This window comes from Manduca sexta, chromosome 21, assembly GCF_014839805.1.
Source record: "Manduca sexta isolate Smith_Timp_Sample1 chromosome 21, JHU_Msex_v1.0, whole genome shotgun sequence".
NCBI lineage: Eukaryota > Metazoa > Arthropoda > Insecta > Lepidoptera > Sphingidae > Manduca > Manduca sexta.
The window spans coordinates 3,762,183-3,789,734 of NC_051135.1; the positions used below are offsets into that span (position 1 = coordinate 3,762,183).

At 34.5% G+C, this 27,552-nt stretch overlaps 3 protein-coding genes across 5 annotated transcripts in view; 2 read left to right on the top strand and 1 right to left on the bottom strand.

Annotated features, from left to right (window-relative positions):
* Positions 1 to 14,997, bottom strand: part of LOC115444809 (protein unc-80 homolog) — a 30,362-nt gene extending 15,365 nt beyond the window's left edge. The window contains exons 1-29 of the mRNA XM_037441131.1: positions 14,877 to 14,997; positions 14,406 to 14,562; positions 13,214 to 13,240; positions 12,360 to 12,380; positions 12,027 to 12,172; positions 11,681 to 11,846; positions 11,240 to 11,456; positions 10,109 to 10,296; positions 9,289 to 9,449; positions 8,998 to 9,094; positions 8,806 to 8,909; positions 8,328 to 8,709; positions 7,930 to 8,069; positions 6,625 to 6,769; positions 5,926 to 6,123; positions 5,590 to 5,778; positions 5,380 to 5,516; positions 4,908 to 5,146; positions 4,549 to 4,742; positions 4,252 to 4,403; positions 3,888 to 4,017; positions 3,466 to 3,658; positions 2,695 to 2,869; positions 2,351 to 2,445; positions 1,867 to 2,057; positions 1,475 to 1,589; positions 1,329 to 1,393; positions 1,020 to 1,155; positions 520 to 694 (exon numbers count right to left, since the gene is read on the bottom strand). Coding sequence (XP_037297028.1) covers positions 520 to 694; positions 1,020 to 1,155; positions 1,329 to 1,393; positions 1,475 to 1,589; positions 1,867 to 2,057; positions 2,351 to 2,445; positions 2,695 to 2,869; positions 3,466 to 3,658; positions 3,888 to 4,017; positions 4,252 to 4,403; positions 4,549 to 4,742; positions 4,908 to 5,146; positions 5,380 to 5,516; positions 5,590 to 5,778; positions 5,926 to 6,123; positions 6,625 to 6,769; positions 7,930 to 8,069; positions 8,328 to 8,709; positions 8,806 to 8,909; positions 8,998 to 9,094; positions 9,289 to 9,449; positions 10,109 to 10,296; positions 11,240 to 11,456; positions 11,681 to 11,846; positions 12,027 to 12,172; positions 12,360 to 12,380; positions 13,214 to 13,240; positions 14,406 to 14,543 — 4,316 coding nt within the window. The 5' untranslated portion in view covers positions 14,544 to 14,562; positions 14,877 to 14,997. The remainder of the gene's footprint in view (positions 1 to 519; positions 695 to 1,019; positions 1,156 to 1,328; positions 1,394 to 1,474; positions 1,590 to 1,866; positions 2,058 to 2,350; positions 2,446 to 2,694; positions 2,870 to 3,465; positions 3,659 to 3,887; positions 4,018 to 4,251; positions 4,404 to 4,548; positions 4,743 to 4,907; positions 5,147 to 5,379; positions 5,517 to 5,589; positions 5,779 to 5,925; positions 6,124 to 6,624; positions 6,770 to 7,929; positions 8,070 to 8,327; positions 8,710 to 8,805; positions 8,910 to 8,997; positions 9,095 to 9,288; positions 9,450 to 10,108; positions 10,297 to 11,239; positions 11,457 to 11,680; positions 11,847 to 12,026; positions 12,173 to 12,359; positions 12,381 to 13,213; positions 13,241 to 14,405; positions 14,563 to 14,876) is intronic.
* Positions 14,998 to 18,756: 3,759 nt separating this feature from the next.
* LOC115444670 lies at positions 18,757 to 21,276 on the top strand. The gene is made up of 9 exons (XM_030170541.2): positions 18,757 to 18,860; positions 18,961 to 19,068; positions 19,180 to 19,353; positions 19,512 to 19,573; positions 19,647 to 20,030; positions 20,107 to 20,197; positions 20,375 to 20,508; positions 20,633 to 20,788; positions 20,932 to 21,276. Exons 1-9 carry the CDS (start codon positions 18,848 to 18,850, stop codon positions 21,136 to 21,138), a joined length of 1,329 nt encoding a protein of 442 aa, XP_030026401.2. The 5' UTR covers positions 18,757 to 18,847; the 3' UTR covers positions 21,139 to 21,276.
* A 232-nt stretch (positions 21,277 to 21,508) lies between these two features.
* LOC119189995 (myosin light chain 1-like) lies at positions 21,509 to 25,895 on the top strand. Of its 3 annotated transcripts, none has more exons than XM_037440939.1 (7): positions 21,510 to 21,648; positions 21,974 to 22,001; positions 23,151 to 23,308; positions 23,620 to 23,770; positions 24,829 to 24,915; positions 25,260 to 25,326; positions 25,574 to 25,895. In XM_037440939.1, exons 1-6 carry the CDS (start codon positions 21,646 to 21,648, stop codon positions 25,283 to 25,285), a joined length of 453 nt encoding a protein of 150 aa, XP_037296836.1. In that variant the 5' UTR covers positions 21,510 to 21,645; the 3' UTR covers positions 25,286 to 25,326; positions 25,574 to 25,895. The 3 variants fall into 3 exon arrangements, with proteins under 3 accessions (XP_037296835.1, XP_037296836.1, XP_037296837.1); XM_037440940.1 differs by having other exon boundaries at positions 25,260 to 25,322; XM_037440938.1 differs by lacking the exon at positions 25,260 to 25,326 and having other exon boundaries at positions 21,509 to 21,648.
* The last annotated feature ends 1,657 nt before the right edge of the window (positions 25,896 to 27,552 follow it).

The window sequence follows — 27,552 nt, forward strand, 5'->3', positions numbered from 1 at the left end:
CAAAGTTCCACTTTGAAATAGTTGATACGTAATTTGATAAACCGAATGTAATGTTGTAATCAAAAGTGCCACTTTCACAATGTTCCTTAGTGCTAGAGAATTCATTAAGTGATTAATATATTCACTACCTAAATTATTTAATTATATTAGTGAAATATTGCGCAGTTTTTCTGTTAACGTATTTTTTGTATTATGTACAGTCTATATACACATGCACGCGCAGTGTTGTATGCGAGGGAACATGCATTAGTTTTTAGTAAACATACTCGACTGGCATTAATGTGTGTTGACTGCTAAGAGCCCTGTTAAAACAAAAGCTGCATCAAATATCACTTTCCAACATCTCATTATATAATAAACTGAGAATAATTAACTCACTTATTGTTACATAACAATCGACGTTTTTCCATCCACCTTTGCATAACATAACGACAAAAAATAAAAATGTTTTACACCGACACATGACATTTACTTACCAAAGGCATATCTAACGCATTTTGTAGTGTTTTCATTTCGTACCTGTAAACTCTGTCCCACGGTCCTCGTTCTTTTAGTGAAGAACGAAATGTTTTTGGCAGGCCTTGGTATGTTTCGCGAAGGAATGCTGTTATTTCAAACAGTAAGACGCAGGCAATTATTCTTAAAGCACGGGGGCATTCGGCACCGATAGGTTTTCCAGGGAGGCGTATGCTTGCTATAAATACGGTTCTGGTTAGTTAGGGGCTGGGGTTACATATTAAAATTGTTAGTAATAGACTGAAAATTCAGGAGTACTAAACATAGAACAGCATTATTCAAACCTACGATATTTTAATACATAATGTGCTTACAGAAAATATTAATGACTTTTCTATTCCAGAAGGATTTAAAATTATTGATTTTTCAGTAATTTGAAGGATAATCTAAAGGGTTAATGGAAGATGTTAAACGACTAACAACATGTTTATTTTATAATTGATAATATTAATAAGAAAAGTGACTATTAAATATCAGACAGTTGTTAGAAGCACAAACGATACCTTCATCAAGAAAGTCTTCTTCTTCGTCCTGTTGTAGCAGTTCCCTTTGGCCATCAGGATCAGTGACCAAGTTTACAACTGTGTCTATATGTTTCTTATCTTCTATTAACATCTCTTCCAGTCTGTTACCTATAGCCTAAGTTAATGATAAATGCAAAATTTAATATTACTGAGGCAAAAAATAATATTACTGTTACTTTGAGGCATCAAGTTTGTAAAGATATGGTGAGTAGTTGAATTGTTGTAGCTCTAAGAAAACCTTTTCAAAAGGATTTATACTTCACTAAAAATAAATAATTTGTAACTTACTTCAGCCCATTGATAGAATAGTTTCCCGGCCAGACGTTGCCTTCTTAGCTGAGGGCTCATTGACACTGTGAGCGACAATTAAAATTTATCCTTATAATATGTAACGTATCAAAGACATAAATTAATAAAGTCATTTGAAACCTTACCGGCCCCTTTGATGTTAGATTTTAGCCAATACGGCCATTGTCCTTTGTTACAATTGTGGACTAAATGAGCACATTCTAATAGTATCGCTGCTCTTCCAACAACTACGGTGTGTGGCTGAAACAAAGATTAAAATGGGTCCAATTGTGTTTATTGCACCAACTCTAAGTAATTAGTCTTACTTATAAAAAAATCAAATAGTTAAAATACAAATTTACTCGATCAGCTTAAAGTAAAAAACCCACAATCTTGTCTCTATCTAAAGTTTAAACTAGGAATCGGTGGTGTTTTTGACAGCTATTTAAGCATTTCTTAACCACCTCTTAACGCTAAAACAAATTTATAACTAAGACTGTATACGTCGAAAATAAGTCAAATGTCGATTTGAACATACCAAATCTAACAATGCAGCCATAAACAATGCGTCAGGAGTAGCTCCGGGTTGCGTGGCGTCCAACATGAAGCTAAAGCGGGCTAGCCCGGCGTATAACGGCGCTGCTGCCACCAGACGACGTCGTTTCAATACCACCACCTCTGATTCGCCACCACCCGAACCCCCCTCTGCCGACCCTCGCCTTGACATGTCTGAAACCATTTTTGTGTAAAGTGATGTGGTGGTTCTCGTGTGTTCCTGATGCACGTTTTATTATCTCCAATGTTTACGGCTGTCTTAAAGTTAAACCACCTTATCGACTCTCTACGTTCTTATTCTTTGGCCTTTATAATAAATACCTCATGCCTTTTAAGACTGTCTTCAAGTACTTTGTACTAATAATAGGTTAGATTTTGTCCGGTTGACAAGATTTATATTGTCGCTTGACGCTCGTCACAGCCTCGCTTTTCATTATATCCAGTTTTAAAAGATATGCAATACTTACAACCACCACTGGTCTCTTCTATGCTCCCATCTCGTTTCTTTCCTATTTTCCTTATTCCGAATCTATTCAATCTGTCTTCAACACGTTTTCGAGCTCTGTAAAAACATCAAAATTTTTAAGGTATAAAAAGTACCTACTTAAAAGCAAATTATATGTGTATTTTTTATATATATGTTTTTTACTTCCGTGATATAGCTCTCATTCAACTAGGAGGAATAAAAACTATAAGGGAGGGTACAGTTATCTGCGTTTTTGGCAGGTTAAGGAGTCATGTAGTGTAGGTATAAAAAAATCTATTGATATCTCATCCGAAAAGGTTATTTGTATCTTGTATTTCGTCGGACCTGTTTAGCGTGTAACCGACGCGTCGTTTGACAGGCGCTGGTCGAGGCGCAGGCGGTGGCGCAAGGGGCGCGCGTACCAGCGACGCAGTGCTACCCGACATGGGCAGAGATTCTCCCGACCCACCGCCATTACGAGCTAGAGATGCTGCCGCAGGCTTCTGACGGAACCAGTTAACTGCACCGGAAAGTTATGAATTGAATTTGACTTGTAATACAAGAAACGCATAAACACAAATAAACAAGAATATACATTTTAAAATTGCCCCCTTTCTCTAATGGCACCAAGAGTAATAGCCGTGTATGGCTTCCATTTTGCCTAGTAGAGTATGGATTGAATTCCCAGGTCCAACAACACTAGTTCAATTTTTTAAACATTAGGTACTTTGATTAAATATACATATAAGCATGCGGGTCTTTGGTAATTTTCACACAGTATAAAACATAAAAAATGGTGCATAATATGATATAAGTCAAAGTATGTGTTCTTTATAATACGAAGAATTTAAATACAAATACAAAACGAACAACATTTACTAAAGTACTTACCGATGTTTGTGCGAGACATTTAAAACTGCATAAAAATACAAAAGGACGTAATAAGTGCATGCGGTTAGCAGTTATAGATGAATAAGATTGCCAAGATCTAAATAGCAACTGAACAGCAGGCGCAATTCGATCATGCGAAGGATAGTGCGATGAGGAAACCATTCAGAGTGAAAACATGTCACCATATCAAGATGCATTCCATGAAGGTAACATAACTTGACTAACCGATGCCGCTGATATGAAACTTGGAGGGTATGGATTTAGAATGATGTATTTTATGGTGGGGCGTGATATCAGCGGACGATGTAGCGGGTATTGTACGTTCCGAATGTCGCGGCGTGAGCTGGTAGCGGCGCGTACGTGTGGACAGTGGCGACTGGCTTGCAGACTCCTCGCCGCCGTCAGTTTCTAATAGACTCTGTGAACAGTTTTTATGCATAAAATTTTAATTGACTTTGTGGTTGCTTCTGGAAAACGTATTTTTTATGTATTTATAACGACTGGATATGGAAACTAAAGGAAAAACTTTTTTACTACAGTGATACGAACATTCCATGTTTTGAAATATCTGTAAATTTTACCTGTCCCACAAACTATTATGGATGCAACAAACTTTGAATATATATAGGTAATAATATAATTCTTACGTGAGCGCCAGTGGATGATGTACTCCTTTTCTTAAATGTGAATTTCTTGTGGATTCTCTCATCTGGAGCGCAACCTGAATCTGCTCCTGTATCCGAACCTCGTTCTTCTTCTGATGTCCGTGATATGTGCCTATGGAAACAATGAACATTTATTGAACACATGCAATTTGGTCTTGAAGAAATATATTTCTCAACACAAATATGGACTGTAACTGTCAGTAATAGGTTTCCTAGACATACCTTTAAATCCACACTCTAAGATCGACACTTTGGTCCTTTGTGCTCTTCCAAATGTATCAAAATATGAGCAGTATCAATAAGTTTACAAAAAAATATTAACTATCCTTTGTAATAGCATACATACCTTATAACTCTCGTGGTCTGCATATTCGAATCTTTCTGTTGATCTGGTCTTTCCGCAGTATCTAAAAGAGCACTGAAAGCCACTAATCGGTATTCAGAGCCATGGGCTTCCCTTACGTAACTCAATAGAAGTCGGACCTCCATGTATAAAGTCTGTAATATTAACAATTTTAGTGTAATTTCCACAGTTAGAAGTGCAGATTTAGTGAGCGAATTTAGTTTACCTGCCTGTAAAGGGGATATTGCGTAATAAAATAACTTATATTTATTAGGATGCTGGAAAGAATATAATTTTTACCGAATTATCGAGCATCTTAAGCTCTTTATGCATGAGAGCGAATCTAGTGACGAGGACCCTGAATGTAGATTCAATTATGAATGTCTCGATAGCTCTATTGGCATTGGCGCCTTGAGTTTGTCCAAAGTTTGTAGCATATCCTGCTTGCAGATTGTTTATGTCTGGAGATTTTGCAAAGTTGCGTTTTTGCTGATCTGTGAACAAATTGCACCGCTATTTAAAGATGTGCTGTACTGAACTTAAAATCTTTTTCCACATTTGAGATCTTATGTTATTGTAAATATTGGGGATTATTATTTCGTATTAGACATTACCAAATAAGAGTAAGTACACCTAATAAGCAAAATGAGTAAACTTACTCATCGGTGACACTAATGTAGCCGGTTCAGCACAGAAGCCAATAGTAGCATGCAAGTTATCGAGAACTTCTCTAATTGGCGAGAACTTAGTCATATCCTTAAGACGTTTAGTAAATTTTGGTATGGACGCAGTTCTGAGTTGACGAAGAGAGTTGCGAGCTTGAACACGCAGGCATTCCGCTTGCGGCCCTCGGAGAGCTGTGGTGCAGCCATGAGAGCATCCTAATTGCCGGAGTAACCTGGAGTTTTTTTAGTATTCAGTAAGTAAATTGATCAAGTTGATGCTCTTAAGATGTATTCTGCTTGTCAAAAAAAAGTTGAATTATTTCTGTCACAAATGTATTGGGAAATGTTTTATATGCGCTACTACATCTATAATATTTTGGAAATATTGTTAGATATAATTTAAACTATAATTGGACCCTTTTATATATTTCTTGCGTTGTAGTTTTAATTTCATTGGACGGCGTACCTTAGTATTATATGCATTATCATATAATACGGACAGTCTAAATCCTCTTCTTCCTTAGATTTATCTTTACTGCTGTCGCCTCCATCCACATTGGTAGATTCTTGACTTTGACCGCAAGGCAAACCTGAATCTCTTTCCTAAATCAATTCATACTTATCATTAGGAAACTGATCGCTTCTTAACTTTAAACGTAGATATTATATCATTTACCTTACTATCTTTATCCTTGTTAAATTCTCCCATTGGATCTATGGAACCAGGCTGTAGATCATCTGACTTATTGTTTTGCCAATATTTATGGACGCCTATCTCCATCAATGTGTCGACTAAGTTTAACATAACCTCCATAACACGTAACGTTATGTAAAAACTATCCATTGTAGATACAGCATAGACGGCCTGTAAATTCATAGTATGATATGTTAATGATTTTGAATTTCGTGTATAAAAAAATTATCGACAGTGCGGTTAGAGGATATCATCACGTTGTTTTGCTTATATTTTGATATCGGTTTCATACATCCTAACAATAAATTTATTTATTACCTTGAGAACAACTTGTAGATTTACATCGCCGTCCTTAGTAATGTAGTGTATTGACCCTGGTGCCTCTTGTATTTCCTCTACGACGTAGGTTATATTGGAGTCTGTTTGCGACCGCGTTAAACTGGGTTTACGTTCCGGAGTCGGTATGTGTTGCGAGCCTTGCATGCTCACCGAATCGATCTGAGATTCTAGCGAACCCTGAAAGTTTTATTAACATTCTTATTGAATTGATTTTATAAGAAGAAGAATACACTTACATTATTTTCCGGTTTTATTATAAGTATGGTGTACTTATGATAAGTAATAAATGCATACATGCGTTCCATAATATGTCAACACCAAAATAAGAGTAATTTATTAGCCAAAGTTTAATTGTAGAAAAATACGAAATATATAAAATTGGAACGAGTAAAGATAAAATATGCTCAAAGCTGATTAGCGAAGCTACAATAAAGACGAATTTTACTGTTCTTTTGTTGTAAATCTCAGGAATTATTGAGATTTTATAATTTGCTTCAGCCAACTTTGACTGTTCGCGCTGAAAAAAGATATATAATATGAAATATATATGTTTTTTATTCATACATCAAAAGTAAAATAAAAAAATATAATAAAAGGAACATTGGAATAGAAAATATTCTTTATTTTCTTTTGCCTTGTGAATGTAATATATTGAAAAACGTAAAAAAATATACTAACCTGTCTGGTCTTGGACAGATAATCTGGCGATGGTGTAGGTGTGTGCTCTGTTACCGTTATAATGGGATTCTTCTTCTTTTGTATGTTGGAGGGCGCAGTGCTTGATGGCCCTTGAGCGCGCTCCGTCTTTACTTCGCCAATGTATCTACGAGAAAATAAATAATTACATTGTTTAATTAAATATGAGTTTTCTATAGCTGAAAATCATTCATAACCTAAATATTGTGTGCATTACTTTCACAACACATGCCTCTCGTGTTTAAACTCTATGCACTCTGATATACTAAACACATTTATGCCTCTTCTAGGTTCATTTTTAATTTGTATTTTAAGGGCAGTAAATTGTGTTATCGATTTCTACTCTAGAATATTTGTTTAATATCTAAATAACTCTGTATTAACCTAGCTACAAGTAATCTACAGCATGATTCATAGTGAAATTTGAATCTAATGCGCATAATACGTGCATTAATTACTTTGATATTTTACGTAGCCTTTTTACAATTACCAAGGTAAATGTCCGTTATTTTCAAAGCTGATCTTTACTACCAGCACCAATCGTGTAGTTTTATATGTAGGTACAAAGCGAAGGTCTACTCTTCTGTATTGTATGATTTGCTATATCAATCAATTGACTGATGACCAAGTCGAGCGCCTAGATGAGGAAGCTTCTAATTTATATGTGACATTGCTTGTAAACTTACCCATTGTATGCTAGCTCATCAATCAAACAGCTAGCGACGATATTGTCCATTACAATAGCGTACGGGAATAAGCGTTAACAAGACGGGAGAAAGAGAATAAATACAATATTTAGACAGGAAATGTCACTCAGAGAATGTGTTGGAAAATAAATCATGCTGTGCATTGATCATGAAGATCAAAAAGTATATTGAAATAAATAAGTATTCGACAAATGATAAGTGTTCATTAATATTATCATATTTAGGCTCGATATAGAATATTATGCTTAGACAAAACAGACAAAGCAAAGTAATAAAACGATTTGTATGGATGAAATGAGTTTTAGCTCTTTGCGTATTCATCCATATGTAATAATTTCGAATTGTAAATATTACTTACATATAATTTTGGTAGACACTAAAACTTATATTATTGTTGGAAAAACCTACACTAAACTAATTATACAGAATAATTTTAAATTTAGACTTATATTACATATCGATTTACATTTCTACGAAAGTATAAAATTTATTTGAAAAATACAACTATAAAATATAACGTAGTAATCACAATGAAGGAAGGCAATGAAATTCAAGAAAATATTATCTTAAAGTAACTTACCTAAGGCTCGGCATACTTTTCCCTTTAATAAGATTACAATGAAATAAATCTCCCGTTAATCTGGGCGCCAGAGGTGGGAAGTGGCTTGCTAAGGCAGAATTAGGCCTGTCATCGGCATTGTCTAGGCTGCGATGGTACTCCTAAAATGAGATGAAGGTACAAGACCGCGGTAAGAACACATACTAGTACTTAATTTCATAAGGATGATAAATCCTGATTGTTTTATAAAAAAAATACTAAATAATAAATGTTTAGATTAGAATATTTACACATAAAGGCTTGCTATTTTTAGAATATCGGGTACAATGGAAAAAATATATTAATTTATTGGCATAATTACAATACATCCTGACTACTCTCAAGAAAGTATATAAAACGATTTACAAAAGAAAAATTACCGATATCATTCTAACAGCTGTATGAAATGTAAATTTGTGATCATCTTGTCCAATTTTTTCTAACGCCTTTTCAGATTTCGATAATAACTTGGTTTCAACGAAAGCTTTTAAATCTGCCATCTTCATTTTACGTTTTATTTTCTCGCTGGATCTCCGGATCATTATATTTTCCTCGTCAATTTTAGGCGGTGCGGCAAATGGTAGCTCAGTTATTGGCGACATGTCTTTTAGTTCGGGCACTTCCATGAAATTCTTCAATGAATCTCGCTCCTTGATATCCGGGCTTTGGTATACGGAGACTTCTATTTTAGGGATTGGTAATGAATTGCTCCTCTTTCGTGGTTGAACTTGCTTAGACATGTCATCACAGATGTCACGCAGTCTAATAACAAGCAAAATTTTCATAATTGCGGTATTAAGTAGGCATGCTGGAAGATATCAGTAAAACCAAATCATGATAGTAAATAAATATACCAACCTGTTATATAGGTAGTGTAGCGCCCAATATACACCTTCTTCTTGCCACTGGGTGGCAAACAAACATCGCAATGTGGCGACATCTAGGAAAGTTGCTGCTGACACCTTTAAAAAAAAAATTCTCACATCACCATTAATATTCGTTAATAAAATAATTATTTACGTGGAGTATTATAAAAGTTTTGAAACTTACATGTTGAATTTGTTTAGCACATGGTTTTTCGGTAGATGTCGGAGTGCTTTTCAAACCTTGACCACCACCATCTGACAAGGATTCTTTATCTGATGAGCTATAACATTATAAAATATGCTGTAATTCACGTTAACGCAATTAAAATGTCAGAGAAAGACTCTCTGTCTTTCTCTCTGTTTCCATTCCTTTCTTTTAAAGTCAGCAATTAATCGGATGTGTCTAATATTGTTTGTAATCTCGTATATTGTACTCTTGTTTAATATTTTATTATTATTAAATTATAATGCTAACCTCATTTTCGTGATTTGTGGTAATGGTTTGATTCCAGGCAATGGTTGCTTTGTGCCCTCCGTTCTGCGGATTTGGAATATGCTAGGATCGGCAGCGTAAACTGTATAAGCTTCTTTGATCGCACCACCAAAGTTCTGTTCTGATGGTAACCTGTATATAAACTGAAGAGATTTTTGAGATTAATGTTCAGTTTGTACCAATTTTGAAAGCAGAGTTCTCCATTTAATTTAGATCGATTTTGTTGGTTCGAGTTGTGCAGTTATGACATCTTTACTAATGCAGTATTTAAAGTTTCAAAAAGTAATTAAATTATAACCATGTACTTATTGTAGTAATTCATGACAGCAAATATCTATATATTTTAATAAAAGTGTTGAAGCCATATATTAGTCAGTATTGTATGGACTACATTATAATAAGAATGGCTTATAATGGCGTATTATAACGTATCATATCTCACTAAATATTAGGTAGGAATTAATATTAGGTTTTTTTTTATACGGCCACACCAATGTTATCCTACTGCACCTGACGGTAAGTGGAGTGGGGTTCAATATAATGTCAACTGACAAGAGATAATTACCCCTTAATAGTCGACACAATTATATCTGCCTGTAGGAATCACATATACACAGACTGATCCTAAAATGCGACAAAATTACGTGGGCCACTATGGCGGTTTTTAACACCTTGTATACGGTGGTCGTGTCTGGACGGATATAAAATATATCCTACTTCAGTAAAGTTGGTGAGTATTGTTATTAGCGGGCCATTATTGTCAATGATTTAAATCCGCACCAGCATTTGTTTTCATACGTACCACGTGTTCTTCTTCTGTACTAGAACTTTCTTCGGGTATGGTTTCGGGGAAAATGGTATCTTTGGGTGACGATAACCACGGCTCTTCTTCGGTACTAGCTTGTTTTGATGGGACTTCAGACGGCGTCATGGATATGTTTTGACTTGGAGGACTTCCGTTTGCCGGGCCTTCCTCTTTGGAGAACTTTCCTAGTGAACGATTACGATTTCCAATAAGGATAGCATGTTTTTCATATTTTCACTTTAAATTAAAATGTTATTTGTTATTATATAATATTTTTAAATAGTTTTAGATATCTACAATTATTGCATAAGTTTTTGTATCACTATTATGACATTTTTGATCATCACGTCAAAATCAGACGCGGTCTCGATGCGTTAAGAACTGCATGACCAACACAGGGGCATCGACGCTTTCATATTGCGCCTTCAATAGAGCATAGAGTCATTATCTGCACATCGGGCATATATGACGCTTGATTTTGATCGTGATAATCGAGAGTCATTATTAGCATCACGGAAGCATGTGGAATTTAAAAAAATACGAATTTGTGGTATTGTTAAGAATTTGTCTATTCTTGGAGGCAATAAAACGCCTGATAAGTTTAATGCCAATGGAGAGCGCTCAGTGAATGCTTTTTATTAGTGATTCAATTGGGAGAAAGTTATTTCGTCAGTATAAATATTGGGCTGCATATCGTAAAAGGCCTGATGTCTTACGTTATAACACCGTAAGTTAAATATTAACGCATCCTACATGGTCGTTCGTATGGCGATACATGCATATAGCTTACTGCTAGAGCTCATAAGATTCTTGAACATCCTATTAACAATTTACTGCATAATATTTCCATTAAAATGTGTTCTGGCATTCCAAGAGGTTTCGCTATAATATCCTCTGCAGGAAACGCATATGTAAAATAAAGATTTAAAGAGATACTTACAAGTTTATGAAGGTTATATTATTATAATATGGATATAAGGTAAATGCTTGTGGAGTGGAAAAAATAAAACTGACAGATAAACAGGTACGTAGGTACAAAACAGGTACACATAATTATGTACGAAACAAGAAGCACGGGATAGTTGAACAAGATAAGACAGAATCCCTACAATCACACAAAGTACATACTTCCCATAAACACATCTCCATGTTGGGTTCTTTTGGAAAACTTGCCTCCGAGCGGCTTAGGTTTTGGCTTGACGAGGGTGGTGAAGCATGGCGCATCCGGATGACGAAACTCCCACATTGCCTGCCACATTTTCAAGCCGTTTTCCAAGCGGTAATTATTTGTGAAGTCGGACTCTTTGAGATGATGAGATAATGGTGCGAATAAATACACGAATAGCTGGAATAGTATATTACATAATTTAAAATGTTTGTTTATAAATTGTTCAGGATAATTTAAGATATTGTTACAAACTTATTTGACGGCAATTTTAGTCAAAGATGGAGGATTGTATAAAAAATGTTCAATTACATTTTGTTTATAAATTCAAACATATCAGCGGGCTAAAGTTTACAAAAATATTGAATTATTTTTCATTATTTTCGATAAAAATCTAAGCTCACCGTCATTGTTGGTATTGAGAAAAGATAGTGGAATGGATTCGAAAAATAGATTCCATTCTCATAGTCATTATCAGCACATTCATCGGACGCGTCAAGTAGGATCCAGTGTAGCGTGTATAGTAGTTTTGTCTCCACATTGCCTAAGGACTGCATGTTGTCTTTTACTCTGGAACACGAAAAAGTACCATTGGAAAAAAAATACAAGTGCAGTACAAAGAGCAGAAGAACGATTAGACGGTACCCGTCTTAGTTTACAGTCGCTGTGGCCGAAATCGGCTAAAAAAACACCATTATCAATATATCATAGCTTTATGTAATTATATCAATATAAAATAAATCTTGTTACCTGTTGTGCAACAGAGATGCCAGGGCATGCATAACGTGTGGTAGCGACGCTTGTATGAGACGCCATCGCGGTATGGCTTCTATTGCCTCGGAGAGACTTATCGATAAACCAAAACGCAGGTTCTGGACGAGAACTTTTTCGAATGACTGTATTAAAAAATCGAAGTATCGTAATTTACAACAAAGTTTAGTAAATTTAGGCAGACAAAAGTATAAAAAAATATTTAAAAAGTGACTTCTATTATTATGATATTGCTTAAGATAATTGTGCTATATTATCTTTATTACACAAAAAAAAATATTATAAATTAAGGATTCAAATGGGATTCCTTACCTTGCAGGCTTCTTTCAACTCCTGAGTTTTAAGGATGCAATAAAAAATATTTTATTAGAAATTTGTATATTATTACTTATACGTTTAATAAAAAGTAAATATAATTTATAATAAGTAAGTCATAATAAAATGTAAAGAAATCTAATATGTCAAACCAAGGAATATTTTATATTATTTCAGACTTCAAAGTAGGTACATAATATAATACAAGTCAAACCTTAGGATCATTCTGAACTGTTCATACCATCGAGCACTACAATATCTCTATGGCAAATACGCAGTAGTAAGGACAAACAAAGGTACTTATGTATGTATTTACTTGGTAACAGTGAAAGAATCTTAAGAGGTTACAAAGCCTAATTAAAAATAAAATATTTCGTTTTATATCATTTCATACAGATGCAAACCAATGAACGAACGGCGAAACAACTGAATATGTGCAGCAGTCTTTAGTATACAACACAGAAACTAAAGAGGCAACAGCAAAGTTGACAGTTGGTACAAGTTTCCGGCCAACATTGGTCAAATAGTATGTGGCTGATGCGGATCTAAAATGCCTGTTAGACGGACTGCACTGCACAAAAATACTAAAATGTGCAATCCAGCTGATAGCCATCTAACACTTTAGTATCTTTACCGAAATGTAATTGTTTTTTGCTTACATTTCGGTAAAGGTTTTACAGTTTAATAAAAGTGCTGGAACTCTATGTATACAAGATGTTGACAGCTGTAATATTACTAAAAATAAGGTAAAGTAACTAGAGATACAAAAATAAACACGATCATCAGTAGAAAAAACAGAGCAATAGTTGCAAGAAATGAAAAACTTGAAGCTCACGAGTGATTATACTTACATGATGCCCTGGTGCTCGTTGACAGAACTGCATGTCATCAAGAAACAATTGAAACACTTTACAATAAACATTTAAACACACACTTAAAATAAATTATTTATCCATACCTATGTATGTTATTTTGGATACATTTATGTTTTACTTTTTTCGAACTACCCGCCCATCTGATGTTAAGCAACCCGACTGTTAGTAAACAATAGCGTTACCTTTCAGTGTTTTTAATTACAAAGCAATACATGGCACTGAACTACACTTGTTCTGAGACATATTAAAATGTTAAGCCTCATAATGTTCGGTACCTAGTACTGGCTACAATATCATTCAAACTAGAACAAATAACATGACAAAAATAACTTATAAATTCGTACACTGGATTCCAAAATGGAAAATAGAGACTTAAGCACTCCTTTATATAATTGCTAGGATTGCTCTCGGTTCCCCTGCGTGTAAAAGGCTTTCCGGGATAATAGTCCCGCTATATATTTACCCGGAATAAAAAGTAATCTATGTCCTATGTCCCCGAGTCTTAAACTATTTTTTTTATATATTTATTATCATCATTTAAACAATATCCTTACAGGTACCTTAAACCTAATACAATATTGTCGCTAAATGATGATGCATAATAAACTATCTTCTTGCATTTATACAACTACAATATTTAAATAAAAATTGATTGTTAAAATCACGTACTATCTCGACAAGCAGTGATGTGGAAAACGTCTCGAAACAAAACTTGATGTAGCGGGTCATGTTGCTTATTTATTTTAAACACTACGGTAAACATTTGAATATATACTTAAACGAATTGCAACGTAACCAAACATGTTCAAAGTCGGTCCTATGTAGCGCCATGAATGTATCCTAAGCTATTTTATTGCAGATGTTTATGTAGTTTTTTTTAATAAATTACACAGACACTTATATACAACTCTATCACGGTGGTGGAAACATCAAAGTCGACATTAAAACAGGGCTATGTACAAATGCAGACAACACTTTTGCTATTTACACAAACATGCTTTTGAATAATATTATTGAAATTATTTGCGCATTAAGGTTCTTTTCAATATCTGAGGTTAAAAACACTACGCTTTGATCATCTTTTAGATAACTTTTTATCTCATCTTGAAAGCTTTAATAAACGTTTATTCTGAATGCGAGAACATGTAAAATATGAGTAATAACTCACCATACAAGCTGCATCGTGGACTTTTCCAAGTCGTGGCCTGACGAATGGCGTCGTTTGTCTCCAGAGGAATATCTGGACCGCAATGGGGACTACCTCCTCGGCATTCGATTCGTCTTCAGACATCTCATTCACTTTCATGTCATGGGGATAAGTTGAACTGTGAATAACAAAGCTTGTTTTATTAACTTACACCAATAAGACGACTAAATAGATACAATTGTAGGACAAAATAACTGATAATTTGCGCATTTATAAACACCTATCCATTGTCAACCATTGTTAATGTATAACATTTTTTTACAGATTCAAATAAATCATTTCATTTCAAACCGACATAATTTTTGCTAAGGTATGGTATTGATAATTTATTCATATTTTTATGTCCAAACTGAATAATAATCACAATAACAGACAATATATACATTTGTAGATACTATTATAGCACTCGTTTGAAATCATTTTAACACACACCTATATCACGAACGTTGGCGCCTGCATTGTTCCTTAGGCACACACTTCGTAGGGCCAGATACAATAGAAGGGGACTTGGGAGTGAAACACAGGGCGGAGGGAAAGCGTGTACTTTTCCGGAGGGAAGCTCGGCAGAGAGTGAGGCTCTGCGCATTCAGGTCGAGACGAAAGTGCAGGGTTGGCACCGATGATCTACTATTACCGTAAATTAAAAACAACGTTTTTTAAGATCAGTACTTAGTATTATATTATTTAATAAATTTATAGCTTCATCTTATGGTAATGGATTTTTCTCTGTGGCTCTCTATTGGCTACGTTAATTTTATAGACGTAATTTATTCAGCCTAATGAAATCCTTTGTGTCAACAAATGGTACAGCAAAGTTTCAAGTTAGCTGTCTGTAAGAGATTGGTTTCACTCAGGTCGAGTAGATCCATATATCCTCAACTATGTTCTGTAGTCAAATCTATGGATAATAGGTTTACAGAACTAATCTTCGTTGTTGCGTAAAGTTTGATTATAATTTCTTTATCTATTTAAAATATAACTAACCAACTTGCTACCAATACTGCTTAGTGGCTGTCCAATATATCTAATAACGTTGGTTTCTTAATTATTGCCTAACGTGCCGTATTATTTATACAATTATTTATACACTTCAATGTATTAAATTGTTACGTCAAAATAAAAGAGAAACTGTCTTTGTTTTATAAATAAGATTAGTGACACCCCTGATTTCAGCATTGATCAATGCGGGCAGACTTTAGTGGAGAGGCAGCCTCCCGTTGCTATAGAAACGACAATATGGCCGCCTGTTTCAACTGAAAATGTAGGTTACTAACTTTGTCCGCATATGTACTAAGCATTGTAAGTCATTTCCTTACGCTCTGATTTAAATATTATTTTAATGATTATAATATTATGTTATGTAGTAGTCTTCAATATATTTTTTACATTTAATAATATATTGATAACTTATATGCTAGAATATATTACAGTAAAACAATCGTCTAACGTTATTAAGGAATTAAAGTTTCAATTAGATACTGTATAAACAAAGTACATCATCATCATTTCAAATATAGAATATCTTTTAATAGGAATTGCGGATAATTATAAACAAACCAAGGCGTAATTCCAAGATTTGTCTAGATATTGTAAAATTATATGATGGTTTGCAGAAAGACGAAATCCACATGTATTAAAAATTGCTACGTAAACTATCCCCTATCACGATCAAATACGGAGCATAAAGTTTTGTTTTCATTGTAACCGAATAAAAATATTACTGAATGCTGAAGTCATTAATTAAATCGTGCCCATAAACGTCTTATGTTTCCAAGAACACAAAACTAACAATAACGTTGATGTCAATGTTCACTCGGTCGAAGCAATTTACTTTATAAATACGATGCCTCGGGTGTGGCAACATTAAACAGTTGCTAGTTTATAGATTGTTCCATTTATGTGCCACATTGTCGTCGATGCCATTTGCTATGAGTAATTAAATGAAGGTATACGATGCCAATAGAAAAGCCACTCCTTATAATATGTAAATTAATACTGATAATGCAGGTGTTTTTTCATTATGAAATGACGGTTATTGCAACCAACAAAAAATATTGGCAGATTTGAGAAGAGAGCCCTATAACTCACGGTTCATAGCCCAAATATGCCAATAAATAAATAATCCTAAATATGCTGTTAGTGGTAATTAAAAAAAAGTCGACTCTACTAGATGGAGTATACTTATTTATAATCAGGTTAATATGAACCCAATGTCTCTCAATGGACCTGATTACGAGGCCTGTGCGCTTGAGAGCAGGAAAGTTGTTACTCCACACAGGAAATATCCTGACAGCGTGCTACAAACATCTTTGGTACTTACTTTATCATTTGAATTTCGCGCACAAGTATTCATATGGCAGACATTTTTACAGCACTATTTGATTTATTTACAACAATGATTAATTCTAAAATCTTGACATATGAATTGTATAGCAAATTATAATAAACATAACAGTTTTGATGGAGATAGAAAATGAATTCAAAAGAATTTGAGGCGATTGTATATATTTAGCTTGTCTGCTATTGTGTGACAAGTGGAACAAGGTCCAAGGAAATAACGGAAATAGAAGCAGATGCTTGACGACTGCTAAAAAAAATCTCAGGTCAACGGTCGGGGGTTAATTAAAAGTGTGGCAAATAAAATGAACAAAAACTTCTGTATGTATATTGTATGGTTAGATGATTTCTACAATGTTATGGGACTGTTACGCCTGGCAAAATCTTCGTGCACAATTTCATTTTTGTCGTAACTTCGAGGATAAATTCGTCTTGATTTTATGTATATTAAGTATAGTTAAGGGTCCCTCTTTCGCCTATGCGGGCATATCCGTCTTTTTCCAGGGACGGATGTTGTAACAGAAGGACAGCTTTGATAGATGTATTGGTAAAAAAGTTAAAATATTACTTATTGTTATCAAAGATGTACGCCGGTTATTGCGAAAAGACGTATCTACCTCCATAGATGGAATGCCCTCCCTGCGCCCTCCCCACCGAGATATAGATCACGTATCTACAATGTTAGAAGCTTGATGTGTGCTCGACGTTAACTGCAGTTCTCTAGGATAGACATTTTTCGTTGAATACAGCGAAATAGATTTTTTTTTCATTCAATTTTATTATTTTCCCAGCTGTGATTTCCAAGATATTCCTGGAAATATCTTAATCATACGATCAAAATAAAATGACGTGGGTAGTCGAATACCTGAGTTTTCATTATAGCATGAAGTTTCTAGTTATTATTGTATTATTCGTGGTATGGATGCATTTAATTTAGTAATACGTTCCAAAAAGTCCGGTTGTTTATTTATTATTGTTAATATTATGTAAAGCCCAGGCATGTCTGATTCATTTTAACGACTCATAAAATACAGTACTGTCGTCGGCAGCTAAACTTGGATTTAGTGTATATTGTTTACGCTTTGATTTCAGTAAATCGTTTTTAAAATTTATCCGTAAAGAAATTTTTAAATTTTCTTACTATAGGTAATGAAAATATTATACGTTTATTTTATTCATTAATAAACGTAAAACTTCAATATTCAGAAGTTTTATTAATACCAGATACATTTAACGATATAATATTACGCATTAGGTACTTATACGATAAATATATTATACAAGCTTATTCTTGTAATAACCCTGCAGGAAAAAACTAGGAGCATATATGGTAGGTAGAGCCCTAACTTTGATAGCCTTGGTTAGTTCGCTAATTAACGCTTTATAATTTAGTGGTAGAAGGCAACTCTATTCAAATAGCGTATAATTAACAATTATATATGTTTTAGATAACTCGACCTTGGAATCGAACTACGATACTGAAACGTTTCGCAGCCTATATACGCTGACAAACCAATACCAATAATTACATTGCATATATTTTAATATTTGCGTCTTACGTTCTATTACTTCGACGATTATTGTATAATACAATCGCGAAACTTTAACGAAAATAAACCCGAGGTTGAAGACTTAGAATACATGCAACATACTATAGCTATTGGCTGGGCGTTACCGAAATAGCGATACCGTGTTTTGGTCGAAAAGCTCTTTTTATGTACCGTTTTATCATGAAAAGATACGAAATGGAAAATTATCCATTAATCTGCAATATTAAGAAGACTTGCAATCTCCGAAAGTGTCATCATAGCGCTGCTGTTGTAAGGTTTGGTAATTTTTAAATACGTAGTGTGTTATTATTGTATGTCATGCAAATAACAAAAATACTAAAATTACTAAAGACTACCTCCATAATAAATATTTTAATTAATTAAGAAATCAGTATCACTTTTGTATCTGAGATTGTATCTACTTAGTGAAATTCTCACTTATGATTTAAAAGAAAATTAAAAAGTAATGAAGGAAGGGAAACAATTGTTTATATTTGACGTAAAGTCATAAGCAAAATGATTAAGGAAGGTTTGTTTTTAATATATTTTGAGCATTTATAAAGATTTATTTTCGAATTTTTATTATTTACTTTTCGTCAAATATACATATAAAATATAATTGTCTTTAGACCAGGCCGATCAACACGAACAAAGGGTTGCAGCTCTGAAGGCAATACACCTTGTAAGTCAAATTTTAGACGAAGCCTATGTCATCGCTAATGCGGCAAGAGAATCAGGCAAGTATTATACCAATATTAGGAATCATAAGTATTAGTACTTAAAAGTATTGAAAATTAATGAACAACGGATTTAAAAAATATATGTAATCATTGATCATATTTTTGTAGGAGAACCTTGGCTTTATATCTCAATGTTGAAAAGTTTAAGGAACGAAAGGTCATACGACGTAGATGATGAAGATACCACATTTGTGGCTTCGAAAGGCGACAGTGATCTGAATGAAAATAAGATGGAGATGGTTGCCAATGTTATTGCTACATCGACACCTCAGAAAATAGCAGGTATAATTAGTCAGCCAATGTTAATTGACCTATGGAATAATACATATTTCAGGATATTTTGTTAATTCTATTATCCTATAGAATTAATGAAATTAATATTGTACGAATAAAAGATGACAATTCTTTAATTATTGTTTTTTGGTCTCTGAAATATTTAGGTGACAGAAGTTATACAACTGAATCCAACTTTATCGGGCAAGGCGATGAAGAGATAGACCTGGTAATCATTAACAGCAACACCTTTGATTTTAGATACGAACGTATTTTGCTTATTTACTTCCCTCTTTTCTTAGGAACAAGGTCATCTGGCGAACTCAACATCAGTGTTTATCAACAATCTCTTTGACATGAGCGAAGTAGAACACGTTATCTTTTGCGATGATAATATTGCGAAACATACCACAGAATCTAATGAACTTCTAACTCAAACAATGACTAAGATTATGGAATCTTACATTAATACAGCGCTTGGTATAGCTTTTGAAGAACATCCTGTTAATTATGGTGTTTCTGAAATACCTTCGAGGAGTACAGAATACTCTGAATACTCGTTCTTGGGTGATGCAATTCCTGCTGATATTACTAAAAATATTGGATTTTGCATCCAAGAAAATACTAAATGCGTGAATGAGCAGAGTGGTGATGTTGCAGCTACGTCTACAATGCATAATTCTGAGGTGATACATCAAATTTTTTTTTATGTACTCTATGAAAAAAAAATTTGGTACAGAATATTTTTAATATAACATGCAGGTTTCAATGAACGCTGTAGAAGAATTTTATGTTGATGTCAACAAAGGAGATGAAGTTGCTCTTTACGAGAATACTTACTTGACTTTGAATCGTAAGTTATTTTTATACTCATAAGATGAAACCGCAATGCATCGGAATGTAACTGTATATCTGAGTACCTATTGCTGAGCCTTTAGCCTTTTGAACTTTATTACCCGGATATAGTACTCGTACATACTCGTATACTAGTGTTAAATGCTACATTGTTTTTTCTTTAATCGCTATTTAGGGGATTATGAACAATATTCCGACGATGGAGAACCTATACTTCAAGACCCTAAAGAGTTGACTCTTCAAGAAATTGAACTAATGACGGCCAATACTTCTGAAAACGATTTAGCACATTCTTTGGAGGAAAAAGAGGTATATAGTGCTATAAGACGTATCCTTACGTATAAAATAAACAACGTCCATTTTCTTTGCAAATTAATCAAACTTTTGTATTGCAGACGAATAATAAAACTTATTTTCGTTTTATCTTGTACAGAAACCAGAAGAACCAATAACCATTCCAGCAATATCAGGAGTACAAAGTGCTTCTCGTAAAGTTGGTTTGGTTCGTCGATGTCGTGACCAGGGTGCTAGGATTTGGTCTCGACTGAGAGGATGGTGGCGCCGGAAGACACCTGGTAAACATATAAAAGTAAGTATTTTTGTACAAGTTTCCTTTAGAATACATGTAATTTATTTATTTATGGAAAAATATTATATTGTTTAATTGTATGATTTCTTGTTGTAATCTGGGTAGGATTATTCAAAGATTTCATTATTACAATACAATTCCAGGGAACCCGAGTTTCTACCTTGGGCCATGGTATGTGCCCCCTATCCCCTGACGCTCGTCGCCGTGCTGCCAGCTTACTAGACCAGCGTCTACTTCGCTCGCCTTCACCTTCACGGCCTACTATTTGGAAGTTCAATACCGTCAATGAAGCCCTCGTCAATTCATCACGATGGAAAGAATACACTTTTGATGAAAGAACTGATGATTGAAGCTAATATTGACGTCACATTTAACTATTAGTTTATATTTAAATAATATATTCTTTTATGCGTCGTCGGTTAAATGTGTTGCCAGTGCGTACACATGTTGTTTATTTTAACGTCCTTATTAAATTACATTAGTCATTCTGTCGCTTATTTTACTGACACCTTGTTTCCCGAGAGTGTATACCTCTCAGATTCGATCGAAATAGTTTAGCGTATATGTAGAATTACCATTGGGATTGGCGTTGCCCGATACTCTCTCACGAGGCAGGTGAAAACTCATCTCGTCTCGTTCCAACTAGTGCGAGCGGCGCGGCACCAAGTACACCGTAGAAACGTATCGAATGAGCCGAAAATAGAACGGTCGCGGATTCCTGGGCTAAATCTCAAATATCCAAACGAGAGCGCCATCTAAGCCAGTTAAAACCGTCCCGCGAAAAGTTACCGAGCCCCACTTCTTGTCTGAACGTCTGCCAGTGAAGACCGGGAGGGAACCAACTAACACCAAACAAAATGGTGAGTCACTGACGGCAGTGAAAATGTGAAAATGTGTATAGTGTGGAAACGGACTGTTAACATATAAGTGATAAATAACTTATGCCTGCCAGTTCCTCGTGAAGTTATTCCGCAGACCGGAAGTTCGCGAGCGACTCGGAAGCTGCAGATAATAAGTGTTGTGCTAGTAAATAAGTGAACCAAGATGGTATAGTATCTCTAGATGCACACAAATATTTGCAGAAATGTGAAAGAACACACCAACTAATACCAAACCAATACACACATTTGCATGATACGGCACCAGTTACACATGGAATAATGAAATATTTTTGGTAATTTTCAGAGCGACCTCAGCAAGAACGACATTGAAAGTGAGTATAACATACTTTTTAAATTTATATTATCAAAAAAATGGGTATTATCTTTTGACGTCGTGATTATCGTTACAAAGTTTACTTTTTAAGTTTTGAATCGTGACTGTCAATTGTAATTATATAGGGAGTGCGGTTGTTGAATATTTTAATTTAAACATTATTACATAAATGAGACGTCAGTTAAAATCATAATATCTAAGTTTAGCTCAGTTTCAAAAAAGGCGCGCGTTGCTAAGGGATGCCGGTGTGCGATGACGCTGGTAAGAGCGGCAGGCCATGCGCGCGCGCTTCGTCTAATTATAGATTTTGCGTCACGTGATCCCGCGCGGCCGCCCGCCCAAACAGAGAAACACCGCTCAGATTTCACTTCGGGCCCGCTGTGTTGTAGGCGTTGATAATAAGTGCACCACCTGGAATACCAACAAATGCCCCTCCAAGAATACCACTCGTATCCTGACACGTGTTTATAAATCAGCTGTCATTATCAAGGTCATAAAGTTATAATAGGGGGCTTTTATGGTTTGAATTGTAGGAAAATCAATTACGTCAATAAATGCGGGATATTGAGGAATAAAAAGCAGAATTTGCAACAAATCTTTTGTCGTATCTGATAGTTTACATCAAATAAAATTTTACAGATTTTTTATTTATTAAGTGTTATAAAAAATACATTGGAACATAAGTAATTTTACGGAATCCCTTATAATTTTATCAAAAAGAAAATCAAATATATAAACAATTAAAACTTCTTTGTTTAAATTGGGACACTGTTTCCATTGCGCCTAAAATTAGAATCTGACTCAGAACGTGGTGTGGAAATGTATTATTCTGAGCAAAGAATGTCCGCCCACGCGCGCTGTTTTTACGATTTCCAGAATGTAATCTGATTTAATACGCTTGAATATAACATGGAAAGCATTGCTTCGAATTCCAAACATCAATTTGCATTCAATAATTGGATTCATTATGTGGCAGTAAATCAACAAGATGTTATACAATGAAGTAACATTAGTTAAATTTTGCGTATGAATCAATCAAGCTAAAATAATCGAGTACGTTAATCTGGATTTTTTATTTTATAAGTAAAAATTAAGAGCATTGTTTTTTACTTTAAGTATACGTATTGACAAAAGTCCGTTTATTCAGGGGCATCCTTCGCCTTCTCCATCTACGATTTCGAAGGCAACGGCAAGATCGATGCCTACAACGTTGGTGACCTTCTGAGGGCGCTCAACTCCAACCCCACATTGGCCACCATCGAGAAACTCGGTGGTACCAAGAAGAAGGGCGAGAAGCAGCTTACGGTACTTTGTTTTTTATTTTTCCATTGCATTTAAATCATAATAGAGTGAAAAGTAAGATACACACATATACTATTAACGTTTATAATTTAGAAATTGTTTTTAAATTTATTTGTAATTATGAAGTAACGACATGAGCGTTAAATCAGATGTCCGTCGTATGTTGAACAATATTGCGTTTTTTCCGTATGTATTTTAAATTACTTTAATGCCAGAAATGCTCAGCAACCCATTAAAACCGATTTCAACTACACATAGCACCGGTATTTCAAGTTGTCATTCTTAATTTCTAACTTTAAAAATTGTCGTTGCAGCTTGAAGAGTTCCTTCCCATCTATAGCCAAGCCAAGAAAGACAAAGACCAGGGCTGCTACGAGGACTTCTTGGAATGTCTGAAGCTGTACGACAAGAACGAGAATGGTCTTATGCTTGGCGCTGAACTCACACACACGCTCCTTGCGTTAGGTAAGAGATTTTTATTTTTACTTTACTATAAAATAAAAGAGTTATTGTTTACAATTTTAAACAATATAAAGCATCTTTGTAGATATTTTGTGTATATTTTTCTGTGCTATCTCAGCTTCTCTTTTAAACTTTATCTATTGTAGTAGTGAGAAGTAAAATACCTTTGTTTTCATTTATGATTAAACGACAAAATGAAACTAATGGAGTCACAACAATCGTTTCCACTTCATGAGAATTGATACTCTGTCATTCCAATTATTATCAATATATAATAGTTTCTGAAACATTTGACAAGATGAAAATTATTTTGTTGTACACATATGTAAGCCCAATATTTTTTAAAATCAGTAATTTTTCGTTCTAAGCATTAAACTTATTGGATATTAGTGCAATCTTTTCAAGCTATTAATTATTGAGGTACAGAAATATCTATAACTTTTCTTACATGCAGTGCAACGTTTGATGTGTCAATAGATTATTGGCATCAATCAGATATCCAGCTGAACAACCGGCTATTTAAATGTAATTCTGGCAACCAGCCAGTGGACCGCTGTATTGGAAAAAGATTATTTTCGAAGTTTAGAAATATATGATGGTGCGTTGCCAATTATTTCTTGCGGAATATTTAATCATAATATAAATGAAACTACACTTTTTTAATAATCAGTTCTTCTCCTTTTTTAATTATATTAATAACGACAACCCAAAATGGCAATTATCATTTACCAATCTTATAATTATGTATTATGAGCACATAATCTTCCTCGCTCAGAGGTCCTGTAGATCAATTTTCGGGATAAAAAATTGGCAACGAATCAAAATATCAAATCGTATAAGTACGATCTGGTCCTACACCAGCTCGGGAACAAGCGACTTTTGCCTTTTATTAAGAGAACGTTATAGGTTTTTAGCATGTATGCTAGTTTAATCAAAGCAATTCAAGAAATAAGAAAACCTATTTGTTTCGATAACCTTACACATGAACACCACCTTCCACATAATATAGAATGATAAACTTTGCTAAGTAGGTACCTATTCCATTTCATATATCTGTTTAGGTGAAAAACTGGACGATAATGAAGTCGCCGAAGTCACAAAGGACTGCATGGACGCTGAAGATGAGGACGGCATGATCCCTTACGCGCGTGAGTAACCTTTATTATATCGACTTTAGAAGAAAGGAAATGTTTCGAATCCGTTTATTTTTTATAAGTAATTCCTATGTAGAATTTTACTGCGTGCATTAGAGAAGTATACAACCTTGTTGATGTATCCATATGTTTTACCCCTAGAACTTTATGTATTAGACATGAATTGCTAATTGTATTTAAGTGTCCTATACCTTTCCGATTCGTACCTTGTAAACATACAACCTTAGAAAGTATACAGCTAGTTTACCTATCAGTTGTCTAGTTCCATATAGATATATCTTAGCATGAAACTCCTCGTGATGTGTGTGTCCCTTCATTCACAAATTGTCCATTTACAGCATTCCTGAAGAAGGTGATGGTGTAGAAGTCATCATACTCGCCATATCTTTAGTTATAAGATCGTAAGTAAGTGTATCAATGTGACACGTGGTTGCACCTATCTGTTCTTCGCTTTGGTAAATTTCTAATTCAGGAATATTTCTACTTACGCTGAGCTTATACATTTTACTATTAACTATTCTATATAATTAATTCTTTGACTTCTACTATTCTTATCTTTCATCCGACTATATCGTTAACAACTCATTCACCTGCCGGTAACACTACATCGCAGCGTTGCTATTGAGATTAATGTTACCGAACGATGTTGCAGCTTTCCTACGACGAATGTGCGATGGCTGGGACCCTAAGAGGCCGAAGGAAGCACCGGCAGCGGCGGAGGGCGCGGCGGAAGCTCCCGCGCAGGGCTAGGTTCCCTTGCGGTGGGGCTAACGCGTGTGCCGGCAGTCCGCACGGTCGCCTGCTGCCTGCGTCCGCTCCCAGCCACATCGACACCCCGTATACGCCATCTTAGATACGGACAATCCCTTTTTTTATACGAACGCCACAACTATGCCAACTGTTTTGTACAACTTTCTATCTATGACTGTACATACTATAATAAGATTAAATTAAATATACTGTAAAACACACGTTGTACGTGTTTTTTAAATTTTATTATTATTAATTTAAGTCGTTTATAATAACATACTACAAAATCTTAAATTATTTTATAATAAACTGATAAATGTTTAGTTTGGTGTTATCTTCCATTAATTATTCATTCACGGAAATTAGGAGTCTTACATTTAACTAAATATAACTAATAAAGTAACAATTTACGCACAAGATCTCTCTAAGATCACACTTTAGGGCGATAAAATCGAACCCAACAAATTGGATACAGCATTACAACATTATCATAATAATACAACACAAATACGACTACATATTTTATCTTCGAAGGCGGTCGACAAAAAGCTTCTGAGGATATGGCTTTAAAGGAGAACGTTAAAGCAGGTTGTAATTGATCAACCAATTACACGATAATTTGGCGCAACATCAGACAATAAGAATAGTATGAATTATTATATCTTTAATTTTGGATAAATTATTCAATTGAAAAGCAGTAATTATAGTACATACCTTTTGTTTATTTTCTAAAACGGTATAGAAAAGGCATTAAGGCTAGCTAGCATTATTGTAGCCAATATCAAACATAGATTTTCTTGTTAAACTTATTTAGCTATTATCTTTAATGTGAACTACTGCCTTAACCAAAGGCTATCTGCCCCTCTTAGTTGCAATAACATATTATGATGCAAACTATTACGGGGCAAAGATGTTTCAGCGAATTCTGATGCACCATGAGGGCCTTCATCAGCAGGATCCGTTATGTATATGCCGAAGTCAACTGTGTATTATTAATTGGTATAGGAAAATCTGTCAGGGACACGGGCTAGGGGTCAGGTTAAACAACTGGATCGAAAGATTGGTGATTTTGACTTAATGTGCCCTTTTACTCTATGGGAATTGGAAAAGTATCCGTAAGTTAGATCTTTAGCCATGGTGAGTATAAAAAGGTACTTGTAAGTTGATTAATCGTGTGATTCCCAAGAAGGTTTTTGTCATATAACCAAAAGGCATATAGCTGCTGATAGAATTAGGATTTACTTTAGCGAACAGGATCATTTATAAAGAGAAACCTCATCCCAAAGAACATTCGCCACATCCAGTATTATGAATTGCATTTTAGCGCGAAATAGAAGGCAATTAGTTAGTAACGACATCTAGTGATGCACCATTGTAAGAAATAAAAGAGTACGTACTTACCTAATGTGTTGATCAGATGTTACAATTATTATCCAGTTTAAGTGCTAGAGGGCATTAATTTTTATTTGAAATAAGCTATTGTCGACAAGGTGTTGCTCGCGGGCGTAAATAGACTTTCATTGGCAAATTTTAAGAACTTTCCATCTCGCTGTCTTTTAAGGCTGATTTTAGCCAAAGTAGCCCCCATGAAGGGCTATGTTTTTTAATGAATATGTAAGTTGAGAGTCTGAAGAATATTTTGACGTACTTTAGAACCATGAAGTCACCTGTTTAGATTTTTAATTTAAAGTAGAAAATGTCATAATTCACAGAACGTAAGATTTTCACTTTACTTTAATTTAAAGTAGAAAATGTCATAATTCAGAGAACGTAAGATTTCCACTTTACACCAACATTTTCACAATTTTCATTAAAGTTACGAAGCTGATTCTTTTTAGCAAAAAAGTACAACTAATGAAAATTTTGTTGCAACAAAAAAAT

Coding starts and splice junctions, on each gene's coding strand:
- LOC115444670 (XM_030170541.2), top strand. Junction 19,574..19,646: donor GCGATGAAGAGATAGACCTG/GTAATCATTAAC, acceptor CTCTTTTCTTAG/GAACAAGGTCATCTGGCGAA. Junction 20,198..20,374: donor TACTTACTTGACTTTGAATC/GTAAGTTATTTT, acceptor ATCGCTATTTAG/GGGATTATGAACAATATTCC.
- LOC119189995 (XM_037440938.1), top strand. Junction 23,309..23,619: donor AGGGCGAGAAGCAGCTTACG/GTACTTTGTTTT, acceptor TTGTCGTTGCAG/CTTGAAGAGTTCCTTCCCAT. Junction 23,771..24,828: donor ACACACGCTCCTTGCGTTAG/GTAAGAGATTTT, acceptor ATATCTGTTTAG/GTGAAAAACTGGACGATAAT.